The sequence below is a fragment of the Pundamilia nyererei genome, unplaced genomic scaffold, assembly GCF_000239375.1.
Source record: "Pundamilia nyererei isolate P.nyererei 1_Seehausen unplaced genomic scaffold, PunNye1.0 scaffold00208, whole genome shotgun sequence".
Lineage (NCBI taxonomy): Eukaryota > Metazoa > Chordata > Actinopteri > Cichliformes > Cichlidae > Pundamilia > Pundamilia nyererei.
The window spans coordinates 1,074,841-1,093,676 of NW_005187609.1; the positions used below are offsets into that span (position 1 = coordinate 1,074,841).

At 45.3% G+C, this 18,836-nt stretch overlaps 1 protein-coding gene across 1 annotated transcript in view; it reads right to left on the reverse strand.

Moving 5' to 3' along the window:
- Positions 1–1,440: 1,440 nt before the first annotated feature.
- Positions 1,441–18,836, reverse strand: part of LOC102207461 (A-kinase anchor protein 13-like) — a 25,526-nt gene continuing 8,130 nt past the window's right edge. Inside the window, exons 4-37 of the mRNA XM_005747940.1 lie at positions 18,353–18,539; positions 17,803–17,995; positions 17,133–17,213; positions 16,351–16,410; positions 15,453–15,639; positions 15,266–15,359; positions 14,256–14,298; positions 13,879–13,990; positions 11,805–11,937; positions 10,323–10,390; positions 10,105–10,159; positions 9,102–9,267; positions 8,722–8,828; positions 8,424–8,567; positions 8,232–8,341; positions 8,009–8,152; positions 7,549–7,674; positions 7,340–7,457; positions 7,068–7,188; positions 6,538–6,668; positions 6,373–6,449; positions 6,233–6,299; positions 5,998–6,112; positions 4,909–4,991; positions 4,628–4,819; positions 4,398–4,550; positions 4,194–4,264; positions 3,692–3,736; positions 3,079–3,129; positions 2,790–2,999; positions 2,384–2,662; positions 1,897–2,016; positions 1,592–1,799; positions 1,441–1,496 (exon numbers count right to left, since the gene is read on the reverse strand). Coding sequence (XP_005747997.1) covers positions 1,441–1,496; positions 1,592–1,799; positions 1,897–2,016; positions 2,384–2,662; positions 2,790–2,999; positions 3,079–3,129; positions 3,692–3,736; positions 4,194–4,264; positions 4,398–4,550; positions 4,628–4,819; positions 4,909–4,991; positions 5,998–6,112; positions 6,233–6,299; positions 6,373–6,449; positions 6,538–6,668; positions 7,068–7,188; positions 7,340–7,457; positions 7,549–7,674; positions 8,009–8,152; positions 8,232–8,341; positions 8,424–8,567; positions 8,722–8,828; positions 9,102–9,267; positions 10,105–10,159; positions 10,323–10,390; positions 11,805–11,937; positions 13,879–13,990; positions 14,256–14,298; positions 15,266–15,359; positions 15,453–15,639; positions 16,351–16,410; positions 17,133–17,213; positions 17,803–17,995; positions 18,353–18,539 — 4,107 coding nt within the window. The remainder of the gene's footprint in view (positions 1,497–1,591; positions 1,800–1,896; positions 2,017–2,383; positions 2,663–2,789; positions 3,000–3,078; positions 3,130–3,691; positions 3,737–4,193; positions 4,265–4,397; positions 4,551–4,627; positions 4,820–4,908; positions 4,992–5,997; positions 6,113–6,232; positions 6,300–6,372; positions 6,450–6,537; positions 6,669–7,067; positions 7,189–7,339; positions 7,458–7,548; positions 7,675–8,008; positions 8,153–8,231; positions 8,342–8,423; positions 8,568–8,721; positions 8,829–9,101; positions 9,268–10,104; positions 10,160–10,322; positions 10,391–11,804; positions 11,938–13,878; positions 13,991–14,255; positions 14,299–15,265; positions 15,360–15,452; positions 15,640–16,350; positions 16,411–17,132; positions 17,214–17,802; positions 17,996–18,352; positions 18,540–18,836) is intronic.

Below are 18,836 nucleotides of genomic sequence, written 5' to 3' on the forward strand. Positions count from 1 at the left end.
CAGAAAAACAGAAGCACAAGTGATGAATATTTAATGGACTCTTCTCTTTGGCATGTTTGACTGGCTTCCTCGTAATGGCTCTGTTATCTGTTGTTCAAAGAGGAGCAGTTCAGCAAGGACACGCCATTTTTGTCATGACGAGAAGCAGCTGTCAACACAGGGGAACGCACACAAGCAGATTCAAACCAGTGGTGTGTATCACAGAAGTCTTCTTCTCACGTGTTTGTTCCACTTTTCAGCATTGGGCTGTTTAGTAAGAGTCAGGTGCTTCTATTAAAAAGAATAGGAATATTAAGCTTCATGTAGAGTAAACATAACAAGTGAGTGCAGCAGTAAGTAAAGCAATGTCTCAACCTCGACTGTCATTCCGCACACAGGTGGATGGAGCACACGAGCCTGTGGGTGTCCAGTGTATGATGGGTGTGTTATGCACACCGGCAGGGCTTTGTGAGGGTGAATAAAGGCAATAGAAATGGGGGTTAGAGTGGACCCTTGTCCACATGCAGAGGTATGTAGTGTTCTAATATAACAGTTGTCCTTCTTTGATTTCACTCTTGGCTGGGTTTGTGAACCATCTGTCTAATAAAATGTCCAGTTTCGTTATTAAAATCTTAAGTTGAATTTAAATCAGCGTATAAGAGTTTGGTGACTGTGATGGGAGAGCCCGGGTCAGTGCATGCTTTAGATATGTGACAATAAAAGTGATTTGATTTGATTTTGATTTGATATGTTGCTGCAGGGTCTGAAATGATAGCTTGGGCAGAAATGAAGGACCAATGAAATGAGCAGGAAGCTTGCTACACTGACATATAAACAGTGCAGGGTCAGCTCTGTGTAATGTACATTTCATCAGTACTTTGTTACAAATCAGATTAACTGCTGCTACACGTATACCTGCTGCCAGTGATGTACCAGACACATGGAAGGCACTTCAGCTCAAGATCAAATAAACACAGATTTTTTAATTTAAGGGGTCTGTTTCATTCACAATGAATGATGGTTTAACCTGCTGTGTGTGTGTGTGTGTGTGTGTGTGTGTGTGTGTGTGTGTGTGTGTGTGTGTGTGTGTGTGTTCTACAAGTAAGGAGTGCACAACAAGCAACAAAAGTTAGCTTCAGCAACACTTAAAAGAAATCTTGCTTGTGATTGGTCAAGTTAAGCTTTTCCAGGCTCAGGTGCTGTCGATGTTCGGACCTGCTGCTGGACAAACTCTTCTGAATCCATCCAGTTTGGCATTATTGGAGCGTGGGCAGGATAGTCTCCAGAGCAGTCTGTTACCTTGGGAAAGACTTCAGCTAAGTCAGTGTGTTACCCTGCCTGACCTTTGACCTTTGATGGTACAGTCTGTGTGACGGGAAGGCTGGGGCAATGTCTGGGGCCAAGCAGACAGAGACAGACACACACTGTCAGCTGTGCGACTGGGTGTTAGGAGTTCACTCCTCAGATGAAGAAGTCACTGTCGTTTGGAGAATCCAACATCACTGCACCTTTGTTTTCTAAAGACAAACACAAGAGTTATGTAGCAGGATACCAGTACACAGAACACCGCTCCACCCATGACCGTCTTCACTTTGAGTCGGTCTGACTGTACCTGCCTGCGCGTCCTTCCCTCCTTTTCCTTTCTTCTTTTTCTCCTTCTTCTCTTTGGATTTGGTCAGTTGAAGTAGTCTGGAGGGGAGCTGGGACTCCTTCTCTGCTCCCTGAGCCTTAGAGGAGAAGGGGTTGAAGTTTTTGCTCATCCTCTTGGATCCAATGCGGAGGAAAGGTTCTTTGGTTGGGGCGGAGGATGAGAGCTCCACCTGATGTTCACCCACAATATTAGTCATTCAAGGGCTCATGCAGCAGCTTCCTAAACTCTAACACAAACGCGGTTTTAAAGCAGGACCTTGTTCTTACCTCTTTGGCTTGTTCTGCTATTTCTTTTAAATCCAGATCCAGGGACCCGGTGCTGTGGAACCTTAAGGAGTCGTCTGAGTTTGTGGAGGGAGTGCGCTGGTACCTCTGAAGCTCCTCCAACTGGAAAAATGATTAGATCATGCATGAAGATGCGAGTGAGACGGTGAAGGATATCTATCGGTTCATTTCCACCAACTGGTTTTCTTTTTGAAGCTTCTGTCATGGCTCTGAGAGTCATTATGCCAAATTTCCACTCTCCACCTCCAAAACTTGGCATGGCAAGAGGAAGCAGACATGGAAAAACAGAATTCACTACATCCAGTGCATAAAATACTACAGCGTGCATGACATGTAGTTTACTGATTGATTTGTGATGATTAGGTGAACGTGCACAGAGACTACAGCTACACAGCAGCCTGCCTGTGACGACACTCGAGTGCTCGAGTGCATCAGACTAGCAGCGCCTTCATCATACATGACCTCTGACCTGCTCTCTATTTGCGTCCACCTTCTGATTGTCTCTCCTCAGAGCCTCCTCGTCTCTCTCCAGCCTCCTCTGCGCCTCCCTCAGCCACTCCACGTCTCTCTGGTACTCTTCTTTGCTCCTCTGTAACATCTGCATCTCTTCTGTCAGCTCCCGACATTTCCGCCTCGTCTGCTCCTCTTCCTCCCCCAGCCTCTCCTCCCGATCTGCCAGAGCTCTCTCTTTCAGCTCCCACTCTCTGTCTCGTTTCCTCTTTTCTTCCTGATGTGCAGCCTGCTGTTTCTAAAACAAACCACAAGTGTGATGTCACAAGAAGCTGGATGAAAACATGAATCCTGCCAAACAATGGAACGCTGAGCTCACTGCAGCCATGACTCAACATGTGAAAGCAGCAGTAGTGAGAGCTAACCTGCAGGCTGGCCACCTCCTGCCGCTGCCTCTCCAAACTCCTGTGCTTCTCCTGCTCAATGAGGGAGGAGGGGCGCGAGCTAGTTGAGGATGAGAGCGAGGAGCAGGAGGAGGAGGAAGAGATGGACTGTCTGGAGGAGGTGGTGCTGAGTTGGCTGCTCAGGGCTTGCCTCTGGTCCTCAATAAATGAGTCCTGCTGGATGACCACAGCCTGCAGGCAGGGACAGACGGTCAATGTAAAGTGAAAACTTAGCCTGAACGTGACCTCTGCTGTAAACGTGTATGTGTACCTGCAGGGAAATGAGCAGCTCATGGAGACGTGTCACACTGCGCTGGAGCTGCTGGAGAAACACACCATCACACCAGAGTCAGTAAAAACAGCTCAAACTGCTGTTTATACAAATAAGACCTCCAGTACATCACATGACTGGGTTCATCTTTATTTTCCTCCTGACATGTAGAAAGAGCTAGGGATGGTCACAGTTGTCAAGAAAAAAATAACAGCTTATGCAACAACTTCTGTCCTTCTGCTGGTGTCTAAGAAGATAAAATGTGTAAACACCACCAGCAGGTGGCAGCACTGGACCTACAATTGCTTGCAGCACACCATTAAACAACAGGAAGAGAAGAAGTGGCTTTGCAGACAGCTGCAGCAGTCAGTGAAGACAAGCTTAGACTGGAAAATTCTCAGTGACGGCAGCTCATCACAGAAAGGAAGCAGAAACTGTATTCTTATGAAACAGCCACGTCCATATTTTCAGCATCACTTTCAAAGCAGTTTTGAAGCTTTTCTTGTAAAAGATATTCTTTGTCCTGTCCTTATCAAAAGTCCTGTGTGATGTAGCTAAAGTGATGGAGTAGTACTAGTGTGTCTGTTTGTGTTTGAATGAGGAGCCCACTTACTTCATTGTTTCTCTTTAGCAGGGTCTGCAGGCTGGCAGTGGCTCCCTGAGGCACACACACACAGTTCATGTTAGCACATTGCAAAGTGCTGGTCAGGTAACATCAGGATGTGGACTGCAGCGAGCAGAAGTCAGAGGATGGTAAAGTTCTGAACCTCTGATGGCTCACAGGGGAAAAGTAAAGTGCTGTGCAAAAACATTTATCGCACATATTTCCATTTTTTTAAAATGACTGTGACGTCAGAGAAGCAGCCTTCGATGTCTGCTCTGACTGACACTATCAACTACACTGTCGACTCAACTTCATAACACTAATACCTGCGCTGATCTTGTTCTTTATTACATATGGATTTCCCACTCTGTTTATAGCAGCCATGCCTCTTCCCATTTGATCAGTTAGGCACATTTCGTTTTCATCACAGTAAAACCTGCAGGAACGTATTAAAGAAATGAGTCGTCTTAAATGAGATGAATAACCCTATGTGAAACACACACATCCCTACCTTCTTCAGCACGCTGTCGGACTCAGTCCTGCGGAGGTCCACTGACTCCTCGCCCTCTTCCTTTTCTCCATCTGACAGTAAGAGGAGGTGAAGGCTTTTAAAGGCTGGTCATGATAAAGACAGCTGCTGTGATGACGGCAGAGTCGGTCTCACAGGAGCGTGAACACCTGCCCTGACATCTTTGATGACCTGCTCGTGTCTTACTCTTGCTGCTGTTCATCTGATGACTGTCGAAGCCTCCAAACGTCTCCGCTCGTCTGGGCAGGCAGACTGGTCCCACGGCGCCCCCTGTCAGGCCGCCTGGACCGCAGGCCTCTGCACCAAAACCTCCGCTGACCAAAGCATGCAGGGCCTCCACTGACAGAGAGGAACAGGTTTGAACACGTCATCTCTGAGATGCACATGACGAGAAGTAACCTCAGAGGCCTGCTCACCTTCTCTCACAGCATCATTTATGACCGGCTCTCCTTTGGTGACGTTATCAGGTGTGGCTCTGAACAACATCCGCTCCATGACCGATGTGTTAGCATCCTCTGGAGACAGACTGCAGTTACCCAGCTCTCTAAAGATGTGTATCTTCTCCTCCAATAGACTGATAATCTGCTCATCCTTCCTCTGCAGAAGCTCTGGAATCAGGGACAAATGCAAACACACTCAACATGACACAGGACTCCCCGCCCACTACAGCACGTTAACTGGAACATCGGCTGCTCACCGCGGATCTCCTTTGCTCTGTTCTCCTGGTGTCTCCGGTCTTCTTCCGTCTCACTTGGGAGTCCCTCATCCTTATCTTTCTCCCTGTCAGAACACAAATGAAGGCCTGGCGTGATGTTCGAACACTCTCCAGCTTCTGCTTTCAGCTCAGATAACTGTACCACATTGCTCACAATGCTCAAACGTGCACTGCTGGAAACAGAGCAGCTCTAACTCCTTTGCTAGATAAAAAAATGAAAAGCTTATTTTAAAGGCCCTACAAGCTCTGCACAGAGGTCTGCCATACTGAAGATTTTATTTCTACTTCTTTGTTAGGTTTTAATTTGTGGTTTCAGTTATTATTGTCAGTCATTTCATCTTAAACTGCTTTTAATTTGGCGATCTCACTTTAATTTAATCATTATTCTAATTAATCTTTTTTTGTTCCTGCTTCACAAACAGTTTTAACGTGTATTCGATTTCTTTACTGGTCAAATGTTGTTCTTTTTTCCTAAATGACCTTTTTCGCATTACTTAGCTGTGCTTGTGCTTAGCTTTGTCTAATGCACCATGCTACATCATGTACAGAGTTTGATGGCAGTGTTATCCACGGGACCTCACACTGTGCAGCACTATTTCTTCCAGCAGGGAAGAAATAAAGTTTTGCTTTTTTGAATAAATAATCCACAAATTGAGCTCCACACTTTGGAAATGGAGCATCTGTAAACGGACTGCCATACTTGCAGTCTTACTCACCCCTACAAGCCACATCAAAGCATACATCCATACAGCACTTTACTTTGTGTTTATCCACCTCACACCCACGGCCTCTAAAAATCACCAGTGCAGCTGAGGCGCATGCTCGGACTGTGGGAGGAAGTCACGTAGGCACAGGGGGAACATGCAGACTAAAAGGCTTCAGCCAGGATTCAAATGAAAACTTTACTGCTGTGAGGAGACCGTGCTAACCGCTGCTGTGTGCTGAGCACCCACTACACTTGTGTAAAACATATTATTTCCTTTGACCCCTCATGTTAGGAACAAACTTCTGCAGAAAGGACTTGAAGTGCATCTGCCAGTGATCTTTGTGTGTGTGTGTGTGTATTCTCACATGCACTGCATAGCGTCCTGTATAATGGCCATCCATGTGTTGCGCTCCTCCTTGCTGCTGGCCAACACCTCCACCATTTCTGGCTTTTCTGTGCCAGCTGTGATCAGAAACAGACCTGCAGGAGACACGAGGCAATCCTTGATGAAACCATTGTGGTTCGTGCTGACTAAAAGCCAGACTGAATCACACAGTGACTGAAATCCGCAAAAGATGTGAGAGAAGGAAGGAGACTGACCTCGCTCCTCATTTGCCACTTCTCTTACAATGAGTTTGTGTAAGGAGATGACCGTGGAGCGCTGGTCCTGGGAACAAAGGCTCCAAATCAAACCGAATCCTTGGGTACAATCTTATGTATGTGCCGAGTGCCAAACTTACCAATGAGGCAAATACATATTTCTGGTCTTTTTCCTGAAGAAACACCAGCACATCTGTCAGGAGCATGGCGTGGACTTCTGCAACACACAGAAACAAACATTACAGCGAGCTCCAGTCGGAATAAATTCACGTCAGGTTTGGTCCAAAGATACAAATGTGATGAACCTTTGAGTCTTCCTGCAGAGTTTTTCAGCTGCAGCGCTCCATCGTGCAGCAGCTTCCTCCCTCTGATCAGGTCCTCTTTAGCGAACATCTGACCACTCTTCATCCTCATGATGGACTTACTGTCAGTGCGACTGCAGTGAGACATTAAAGGTTTACACTCAGGCACATTTAAGAGCACTGCTGTTTCTGCAAGCTAAGCTTACAGAAAAAATCTAAAACTACATGCAGAGAGTAAAACACAGGCTGAACATCAGCACTGCTCTGAGCAGTCAGCACGACTAGAAAAGTGGTATATATGTGGAAGGTACAGCCCAGGTATCAGCCAGCCTTTAAGCTTATTCATCATTCAGCGTTCATCAGTTGACATTGTGTAACGTATACTTCAGGCATTGGTTTGGGAGCGTTTGTGGAGCGCTCTGAGCTAAGAGTGGGCAGGGAGGGGACTGTCTGGAGGAATGAACTGCTCTGATGACCCACGTGATCAGCTGATCCAGGAGTAGGCAAACTCCATCACTGACACTACTGAGTACCTGTACACCTCCTTCAGGCGCTGTTTCTTCTCCTGCTGGTTGACTTTATTATCCACAGCCGTAATCAGCTCCTTCACAAGGCGCAGCGCGTCAGAAACCAAGCCGTGCTCCTTATCTGACTCTGTTCAGAGATTCATAAAGAGTTTAGGATGAATTATGTTCTGAGGAAAGATGTTGGACACAGTGTCACCGCACAGTTTTTAGGTGACGTTTGAAGAACAATGAAAGATGCGCTTGACTCCGTGGATGCTGCCACGGGTCTTCATTCTTACCTTTGGTGTGCTGAAGGATCCTCTGGATCAGAACAGGATATTTGGTGATCCTCTGAGTCACCAACAAAATGCACTCTGGGATGCTGAGCCGCCGCACAACACTGCTGCTCATTGTTCTCTGCACACAAAGATACTGAGGTCATGCATAGATCCCAGACAGTGCAGGTGAGGTCCTCTGATGTGCTGCGTGTACAGAGAGCAGCTCTGACCTTGACGAAAGCCTGGAAGCGTTTATCTTTGGCGTGCAGTTCTTTGTACAGACTGACGGCTTCGTTGTGGCGACTGCAAAACTTCCCATAAACTTTTGTCATGCGGACAGAGCTGCAGCCTGAAAACTGAATTTAAGAAGTCACAAAAAAGAAAGTAAACACATTTAAGGTGGAAGCAAATTCAGCGCTTTCCATAAGATGCTGTGAATATTGTAGTTCTTCCATTAACTCAAAAGAACTGCAACTTAATGGAAAGACTGCCATGATCTTTACTGCAACCACTGACACTACCAAACGACACCCCTGATTTCCAAACAGATATCTTAGAGTTAAACTTAACTAAAAGACAACAGCACACACTCCACACACGAGGAGTGTAAGGGCCACCAGAAATGGATTTATTTCAACTTTATTTACCACTGACACGCACGCATACACCCTCCTCGTGTCCTCGTCTCACCTGTTTAACTAAGATGTCTCCAATGCTGCAGATGAGGAAGTTGTTGCTTTTCTGTCTCTCAGTTGATGCATTTCTTTTTCTCTCCAGGAGCAATGAGAGGAATTCTGTGTGGAACTCCAAGAGATCGTCCAAAACAGGGAAAATCTAGGGAAATGTTGGACAGACAGGTCGTTATACTGTGTGTACCCAAGCATGTCCACGGGTGAAATTGCTCTTTGATCACCTTGTTCAGAGTTTGAAGATCAAGCTGCAGCTCCTTCTGAAGGCCTTTGTGATACACTTCCGACATAATCTTCAGAGTCCTCACATGGTGAACCTCCGTCTGGTACAGCTCTGTGCAGAGAAAACACTCTTATCTCCATGTTTGGCCCCGACAGCAGTCTGTCACTCCCCACTGAGTCACAGCACAGTTTACCATAAATGACATCTTGTCTCTTCACTTCATCTTTCTTCAGGGACTTCAAGAACTTCTTATCCACCATGCCGCTCCAAGAATCAGCTGCCAGATCTTTAATGTCATTTTCAAACTCCATCAGCTGGGTCTCAGTGATCTCAGTACCTACACACACACACACACACACACACACACACACACACACACACAGCAGCTCAAACCATCATTCTTTGAATCTAAACTGTGTGTGTGTGTCTGTGCGTGTGTGTGTGTGTGTGTGTGTCTGTCTGTGTGTGTGTGTGTGTGTGTTGTGTTCTACCTTCATCAGTGAGAGACTCAGTTGAAGCGTTGACTTTGCTCCCCTGATGGAGAGAGTCGGTGGACTGGGACAGCACTTTGAGGCGCTTGAGTGCAGCATCGTCTAACCTGAAGGAACAAAACTATGAAGATGAGCAGGATTTTAATGGCTTTGCTTTCTACATACATCACATAGTCACAAGAACAATATGACGCCTTTGGAGCTGCCACTAGTTCTAGTGACAAGAACAGAAAAACCCGTCTTCACGTCTGTGAAGAGCACATCGAGCGACGGCATGTGTGCTCAGTGCTGAGACAGTCACTTGTGCTGGTGTGCACACGTGACGTTTAGAGCTAACTGGGAATTTTCAGAAACAAAGTTAATTAGTCGTAACGTCTTACGATGGTATGTTGCTAATGGAGATGCTCTTAGCCAGGTTGCTGTGAGGGCTGAAGGTTCTGCGGTTTCTTCTCGGAGACAGCATAGGAAGGTGGTCGTTGGGCATTGTTACTGTTGACCAACGTGACGATGAGGACCTTGATGACAGCGATGATGTAGAAGATGTAGCTAGATAAAAATATATCAAAACAGAAAATGAATTTGATTATTTGCTCATTAAAAAGCAGCAATCTAGTTCTTTTGTAGTTCTCTTCCTCATACTATGAGCCAGAAGGTGTCTATCAGTGGAACTGCTGGGACATCAGAAGCTCTGTCTACCAATCAAAAGCAGCTCCCTCTCTCTGCGTGTGCTCCGTCTGCTCAGGTCTGAGTTGCAAGCATGCTTTAGAGCTTTAGTTCGATGAGAACTAAAGCTCCCTCAGAAATGCTGCATTGCTACCTCCCAGTGTCCTTATTTGACTTGCTCTTTTACAAACTGAGTAAAAAGTCAAACATGCTGCACTCAATCATAAGCTTGTTCTGTGTTTGTGCCATCACTGTACGCTGGCTTTGGAGTGACAGCTGGACCTTTTTTCTATCCTGACAGAGGAACAGCACTGAGTGAAGACAGGAATTTGTCTTCAAGTACATGTGTACATTAACGTTGTGTTGCACTTTGCAGTGCGGACAGTGTGCGTTTGTGCGACAGAACGTGGAAACCTCTCTTCTTTTGCTAATGGGCTTCTGCTGATCATGGGAGTGGTGGAATAGATTCAAACTCAGCAGCTTTCTTAGTAACACAGCTGTGCAGTTATTTTAAAGCACCTGTATCTAAATGAATGACTTGAGACCCACAGCTTTATTTTAATGGTCACTAGGACATATACAGATAAAATTACCAGTCAAATCTGAGGGAAACTGGGAATTTTTAGACGGATTGATATAAAGGATTCTTTGAAAGTGTCTTTAGCTTTAGTTGATTCGCTCCCCTGTGTCTCCTCTGTAAAGTTCTCCATGTGTTCTTACTTTTACTCCTCGTGTTAACAGACGACCCAGGAACGCCTTCTGGCACCGCCGCTTGCTGATAGAGACAAACATGACAGATTAAACTTAAAGAAGACTTGTAAAATACATTTATGATGGATTTATACCTCACCTCTAAATTTGAACATGTGATTTAGCTGTTCATCTACAGTTATTCCTGATGGTAACACATTCATCATGAGTCTGTGTACCATACCTACCTTTATTCTGTTCTTTGCACAGACAGACGGGCTCTCCGTGGATCTGTCACTGACGAGGACCCCACAGTCTGCAGGCAGCACAGAAACAGCTATGTTAGTGTATTCACCCCCAACCACACACACACACAGGGTGCCACATTCATCTCACATACTTTAATGTCTTACTGACCTCACAGCACTTTAGAGGGCAGGTCACATACATTTATGCAATGCTTTATTCTTACAGCTGCCATAATGTCAGGAGCTACAGTGGCTCATCTCTGCAGCAGCGTTTCTGACACACATGCTATATTTCACTTCATAGCTGGATGTACTGTGGTGGGTTCACTAAGGAGGAGCCTCATCATCAGCATCACTCTCTTAGGAAGTCTGAGTGCAGCTGGAGCCTCTAAGCACCGTGCTTCTCTTCATTGGTCCTCGGAAATTCTCCTTAACACTCTTCCTTGACCTCATGACCTTCTCCATCAAGGTCACCGTGAAGTGGAACAGGAAGTTTTGGACTATTCAGCTATAGCCTTGATATTTCCGTCTCTTTAACACTACAACATCCTTTGACACTCTTCTATTCTGCGTGCAAAGGCAAAGAAACCAGAAGGCAGTGACTGCTGCCATGGCTTCAGTCCGGCTCACAGGAAGAAGAAATACCAGCGCTGGTCAGTGCTACCCCTCAGCCTCCAGGCAGATACACCTATGGTATCAATGTCAAACTCATACCTCGCCTCGTTTTGAAGTCATCACATTCACACACTTGTGCATCCATGCCGTCCGCACACATACAACAGTACTCCATCAGCCTTTTATGGCTGATGATTGAAAAACTAAACCCATAAAGAAACAAACATAAAATCATCCGCCAGAGAAACTGGCAGGTTCTGTCCCCAGGTTTGGCTGCCTCCTCCGGACTGTCCCACTCAGCTTTAACCTTTTCTTTTGCTCAGTTTTCCAGCTTCTTTGTACCTGCAACACCTTCCATCATCTTACCCTGAGTATTTTCCTTCAGTTTGAGGCTTCAAGTCTGCAACTCCACAAATACTGTCCAGTCAGCTCTGTCTGTAAAGGCTGGGGTGCTAAAGAGGTCTGCTGGTTCTGTTCCTGTTATTAAAGGCCAAACAAGTACAGAGTGGATCCTACCACAGCAAGCCCAGCAGCTGTGTGGACTGTGGGTGAAAAACCATACAGGCAGAGGAGGACCAAGCACAAGCCACACAGAACCCTGTTGCTGTCTGATGACTGCCCAGACTATTAACCACTACTAATCACGACTAACCACTTCTATGTAAACAACTACAGCATTATTACACAGAGCAGTATGATGGTGTTATCAAAGGTGTGAAAACGCATGGAGATAACGAAGTACGGAGAAGAGGAAGTGGTGATCCCAGACTGGAGGTGAGATAAAAAGCAGGAAGGAAAGAGCAGAAATGCAGCAGGAGAGTAAGAGAGCTGGCACGTGTCAGAAAGACAGCGCTACGAGGGCCTTACTGTTGCAGGAGAACGTTTCCTTATTGCACAGGAGTCTGCCGCTGTGCTGACACAGCGTGGAGCCGGGGGGGCACAGGGGGGCCTTTTCTCGTGCTTTGCTCTCTTGCTTACCCTCCCCCCTCCTCTCCTTGTCCTGAAAACAGCAAAGACACCAACACACTTTAAAACCTGACATTTCTCATTCCTTTGAATTGAGATAGTGCACTGTTCATTTCTGCATGCCACCACACACACACACACACACACACACACACACACACACACACACACACACACACACACACACACACACACACACACACAGTTCCTCTTTTGTTGTCTGTCTGGTTGTTTTGCAGAGTTCTGTCCGTCTTGACGAAGCCACTATTTTACCATAACGTATATGATGGCATTCGATAAAAATAAATCTTTTTCTGAGATGTATGATGTCACACTTCGTTCCTGTTTTTGGCTTTAGATTTCCTTTAACAGTTTCAGCAGGGTTTTGTATTGTTACGTCTCAGTTTTAGTGCAGTTATTCATTTATTTGAATATTTGGTTTCACTTCAACTTTATTTAAATTCAGTTCCCTCTTTGGTTTTTTGGGTAGGGGGTCTGCTGCGTACGAGAAATGCACAATGAGTCACATTAAACTCGTCTGAACTCAGACTAATTACCTCTAACAAATGCCAACAAATGCCACTGTGTCCACACTGATATTTGGCATATAACCTGTATCATCCTGTGATAAAAGGCAAACACAGCACATCAAAAACATTTTACTATTCGATTTTTTCATGGAATAATAAAAATATCTCAGTTTAAACACTTGATATGGTTTCTGTCTTCTATTGCAAATAAAACATGACTTTAAGAGATTTGTAAGATTTGTAAGTCATTGCACTGCGTTTTTATTTCCATTTTACACAACATCCCACGCACGGCTTTGATGTGCAGACCTGTAACTGCACAGCTCTGCAGTGAACCACAAACTATCGTCACACTGACTTCACCACAGTAGCCCACAAGTAGCTGCAGTGAGGTCAGCCTGACTGTGCTTGTATGACCCAGCCAGGCTTACAAGCCACAGATCATCTGATTATCAGATCATATAGTCATCATATAGTCCGGGTGTCCAAAGCACTATATTAGTATCTGGTGTATTTTTGCTAACCATGAGAAAAATTCCAGTCCACTCACAAACAAAACTTTAAATATTGCAGGTATATTTGGGTCAGTTTGTATGCATCCCTAGTCACAGAGTACACAACTTACACACACATGGCTGTGTGCAGTCCAGCATGCAGAGTGACAGTGAAGACTCTGTACAGGTGGAATCATGGCGGAAAAGTTCACTTAAAGAAGAAAGAGAGCCACAATGGAGCTCTTTGTGACTTAAAAAAAAGAAACTATCAAAAAGCCTGCATGAAGAACAGACAGTTGGTTTCACTTCATTACAAACTAGTTGTCTTTCATGACATCTGTGTTCTCTGCAGCAACCCACAGAATTTTGACACTTCCCCCTTTGACAGATACAACATGCAGACAGTCTGCAGCGCTATGCTGAACTGCCCGCAAACAAACAGTCTGACAGCTCCAACTGCGAGCAGTTACAATGCACTGCTGCTTTTATAACTACTTTATATATCACCCATTCACTTTTTCCACCGATTAATCACATTTGGACCAGAGAACAACATGGGGTCAGTATCCTGCCCAAGGACACTTCATCCTGCAGACTGGAGGAGCCAGGGCTCGAACCACCAACCGCGCGATTAGCAGATAACCTGCTTAACATCCTGAGCTACAGCCACCAAAGTTTGGCATGCTGTGTTTTAAATGCTTCATCACCCAAAAACACAGTGAACACAGTCAAATGTTCACCTGTGCTGAATACTTCATGCACCTGACAAAGTATGGAAAAATTCATCATTTCAATACATTTGCAAAAATAAAGAATATAACTGAAATACCCTGGTCTTTATCAGCCAGGGCACACACATGGACACATCAGCGTTACGCTCTACAGTCATCTCCAAACATGTTAGAAAAGAAGAAGTGGCTGCATCACATCCTGTGTGTAAACATTTCTCACCTTGACTTTCTTGCTCATCTTGTTGCGGAGGTAGCTGAATCTCCGACCAATTTTAGGCCCTCCTTTTCCCTCAGTTTCGCTCTGCAGGGGACCTGGCTCATCCTCTGAAATACTGAACAACACAAAGGGAACTTTCAAAGGCACAATGCTCATTTCTATTTATATCAGCAAATGCTTTCCTGTTCTCTCAAATAAATGAAACCCATTAACATTACAATCATGGGCCTGAAGAAACAGAATAACAAACTCAAATGAAAAACCCAACAGGATCAGCGTGCCATGCACTCAGTTACATGCAGCCTGTGCTGCATCTCTTCAGTATGATGTGCTTTAAAAGTGAAGCAGAGAAAAAAAGATTTATTAGCTTCTCTTCCTACCTGGATGCCAGTGACCCAGAGTGACTGCAGAATGAGTTCACACCTGCATGAGGCAAAGACGACAATCATCATTTGATCAGGACAACACAGCTGTAGTCTGAACTGCACAGCAATGTCTTCAACGCCACAGTTACCAAGCAAAGCCTGCTTTTAGTAATTGGTTGACACGACAACAAAAGTGATGACTGATGAACTCCATTGCACTTCTAACCCTAATAAAATGACTAAACACAAAGTTAACCAAAGACATTGGCAGATGTGCTGAGTCAGTACTAGCGCCGTGCTCTGTATCACTGGCAAGAGTACCGTAAGAAAAATAAACGTGCACAGCTACATACTGTTTTTCAGATGTCAGCAGTTCCTTGATAGCCTGCCTTACCTTTTCTGTGGGCGGCTTCGTGTTTACAGACTGCATCCTATGTGCTCTGTGTAAGTGTCTCACCTGCAGCAGCCTTCAGCACGGCTGCTCAAACAATCAATCATTCCCTTCACACTTTGTCATGGGTAACATTACGACAATAACACTGTTTTAGTAAAAGAACCACCTGAAAGTAATGTTAATGCACTAGCTGGTCAGAGGTTTAGGTCACATTGAGCACGGCACACTGAAAGGGAGACACTCGTCACACTTACACAGTTTATTAGTTTAGGCTTCTGAAGACAAACACGTGGGGTCCAGCAATGGGTCGACACATTTGAACTGCTTTGATGGTCAGTGTTACAGGACACCAGACTGACAGAGGGAACACTACAGGGACATTCTTCATACTTACTCCCTCCCTCCTCCTCCTCATCACTGGAGGAAGAGCCAATGGAAAAGAAGCGTCTAGTTTTTGGGAGGAGCGGAGAGATACTGACAGAGAAGCTGATTCGTCGCTTTGATGGAGGAAACCCACTCGCTAAAAGGTATTCATGGGTGCAGCAGGATGAAAGAATCTTAGCGGAGAACGTCGAGAATCTTTACTTCTCAGAACAAACGAGAGGCAGAGACAGAGGACTGAGAGACTCACCCTGTACGTCCCGCTGAGTGACGGTGACCATGGAGATGGATTTGGTGAGAGTTGGATGATGAAAGATGGCAGGACAGCTGACAATCAATGATGTCTAACAACACACAAGAAATGAAAATGACAAGTATATAAATCCGTCCTCTCATCGAATAACAAAGCAAAAAAAAAAAAAAGTAAAAGGACACACCTGGCTATCAATGCTGCTGCTGTCTCCTTCCTGCTCCTCCTCGGTTAGGGAGGCCAGAGACCCCCTGTCCAGGCTCTCCACCTGTGAACTCCTGCCTGCAGCCACCACCTCCTGATCACTGATGCTGGCACACTGTGTCTGGTCCTGCACCACTTCTGTGCCCACTTCTAGACTTTCTAGACTGTGGCTGGATGAAAGGAGAAATGAAGTAGGACCATGTTTCCTGACTCAGGTGGCACACTGTTTTCTGCTGGTGATGTCAGTGCACGGCTCCTCCACTTATCACTCAATACTGTAGTATAAAACCAGTGCTCTGCTCTGTGTCTGTCTCCTCATAGTAAGTAGACTAAGCAGAGTAGTTATTATTTTACAACTTCTATACTTTTATAGCCTTTCAGGACTTTCTGCCAACTTTCTTTTAATTTAGTTCTGGTTCGTATTCATGTCCAGGTTCTATCCATCCATGCATGCACAACTCTGATTTATACACCAGTGTCGTTGGTGACCAGCTGTCATAGGGCGAGAGGTGGGGTAAACCATGGATGGGTTTGACTGTTTTTACATCCTGGACGAACCCCCAAATTGTTATATTTCACCAAAAGACTTGGGCAGAGAGTGGAATAAGAATAAAGTGTCTGGGTGGAAAAGCTGTGCACCGGCTCCACAAGAGAAAGGAGGCTGGCACCTGGAGCAGAGAGAGAGAAGCCACAGCATGCCTGCTAGGCTGAACCACACGTCTAACCAGACCTCATTTCATAATGCGCATTGGTATGTTATTGTGTCATCTTTCTCTGTGCTCGTCTTACATCATAGTCAGAGGTTTTAAGTCGCTCTTCTATCGAAGAGCTGTTGAAACGAAACAATATCTGTGTATTACTGTTGGACTTCTGCCATTTACCTTCTGCTGTCTATTTGCTCCTGATCAGGAAAAACCAGGTTGGATGGACACCAGCTCATACTGGAGAAATGGACAGATGGGGGACGAATTGTGAGAAACATGCAAAGAAAAACAAAGAAAAGAAAGAGAAGATGTTTGATGGCAGGGGTGTATTAAAACAAGAATTAATGATAATGGTGTTGTGGTGAGAAAGATGTGTCTAAGCTGTTAATTTAAGTTTGTCTGAAAACTGGCACATTGCTTTAATTCATAACACTTGGACTCACATCACAGCAACACAGCCTGAACTGCACAACTCAATGCAGAAAATACTGTACAGAGGTAATAATCATACATCTCAGCACTACAGCCAGAGTTTAAGGGAATCTTTCCATCTCCACCTCAGTCTCAGCACACTTTGCTGACCTGCTGCTCTCACTGCGCTGATGACTTTTCCACTGGATGCCATGCTTGGGCCAGGGAGTGTCTGTGTATGCCGTGTGAGCAGGCTGAGGCTGCACTCTAGTAAGAAGGCAGGAATGCAAGCCTGATTCGGCTGCTGTGAGGAATAGCGGTGTTGCACTCACACTCTAACAACTCAGTTTAAGGTTCTTGACATTGCCTCACATTTGAATACGTGCTGTCCTTTTCATCAGTAAATCAGTCATTTCTCAGCTGTTTCTGAATGTGTGAAACACGACTCACAGAAATATCAGCCTAGACGCACAAAAAGAAAAAGTATGTGGCCCTGCAAGGAAACAGAGGCAGACGTGAATAAAGCAGGTCATGGAAGACGGGGTTACCTTCTTCTGTGGAGAGGGGTCTTGGCTTGTTTCACCTCTCCTGAAACGGTCTTCAGTGAGCTGAAGGAAGGGGCAGGCGGACTGTTGATGACAACAGGAGGAAGATACACTCGTGAACAAAGATGTGGAAGCTGGCTTTAATTTCTCCTGCTGCTCGACACGGAGCAGATGCTCGGCTGCTGTGTTTGCACTTACTGTTTGCAAACGCAGTTCATGTAACGAACTCTGAATGCAATTGTGTTTTGAAAAATATCAGCCAATCTGGAATTTGACGTCAGCAGGATTTGTCAATAAAGTTGGGAGCGGAGCAACTGTTCTCGTGTTGACACCAAGTGTGTGAACAAGGAGACCCATCAGTAAAGTTTTAAAAGCCAAATGAGACAGATTCTGACCCGATACAAGGCTTAAGCTGCACAACAAAGCACAATTTCAAGGCTACCCGAGCATTAGACAGCACAACTGACTGATGCCAAAGCCACAGCTGTTGTTCTAGTCCAACCAAGAAGGCCTCCACAATGCTAACATGCAGCTTTGATACAAAGCTGCATCTTAGCATTCACATCTATGGAAAGACCTCCTTAGACAGCACAACTATACAGAGGGTCATATTTTTTACTTAGAAGATGGTCCTTTAGTGGCTCGGTGTCAGAACAGCCCGAGGTTCCAGTACCTGCTCTGTGAGAGCTCCATGTGTGTGGCTGTGTTGATCCTGCCCGGCTCCCAGCTATGGCGACGCAACGGAGACAAGGAGCGACTGGATGTGCGCAAGACGGCTGATAACACTGGAGTTTCTGGAAGCTGGTCTTTTTTCTCTTCTTCATCGCCTCCTCCCTCTACCTCTCCTCCTCTTTCTCCTCCTCCTCCTCCTCAGATGTATGTCAGAAAAAAATATTACAACCACTCACCGGTTAAGAATGAACACGTAACAGGACACATGCAACACACCCAGCACATCGTTCAAACAGTTACTACAAATACTAATGACTAATGTTCTAACTCTGAAGTAAATGCTGAGAATATGGGATGTTTCGCTGGATTTCACCAGAAGCTCATTGTGTCTGTGACCTGAGTGAAATCGGCCCTGATCTACTGTGCATAGCAACAGACAGATTTACTTTCAGCTCACAGGCAGACAGACAGGAAGTAGAACATGCCAAAGAGCTTGTAATTATTAACTTCTTCAAGGAAATAACAGTTTCAGGTATCACTGTGTGCTTTACCTCTGTCCTCCGTTTTTGACATCCAGGACAGTGTGGAGCTCTGAGGGGACACAGCGCCAGATGTGTCCACTGGCAACGCTGCTTTGCTGGGACTGACAGCTTCTTGCATCAGTGCATTACTAGTGGAGGAGTGGGCGCCACAGGCCTGGCTGTCCATGTGCCCAACACCAGTCTGAGGAGCCTCAGGCTGGAGAGAAGGGGAGAAATGTGAGGTGGATTTTACAAAGATGTAAACAAACACAAAGCTAGGGCACTGAGACACACACACACACACACACACACACACACACACACACACACACAGACACACATTTAGACAACAGAAGCATCGTCACCTTAAATTATATGGATCTTTTGATGTTTCTTTTTTCATTATTTAAATTAAGTTTCATCCACAGTTATTCTTGTTATACAGTAAAACATGCACATGCTGTAATGACATAATGTCTGAGTATTTTGGTTGCAGTGTGTACTGTGAACAAAG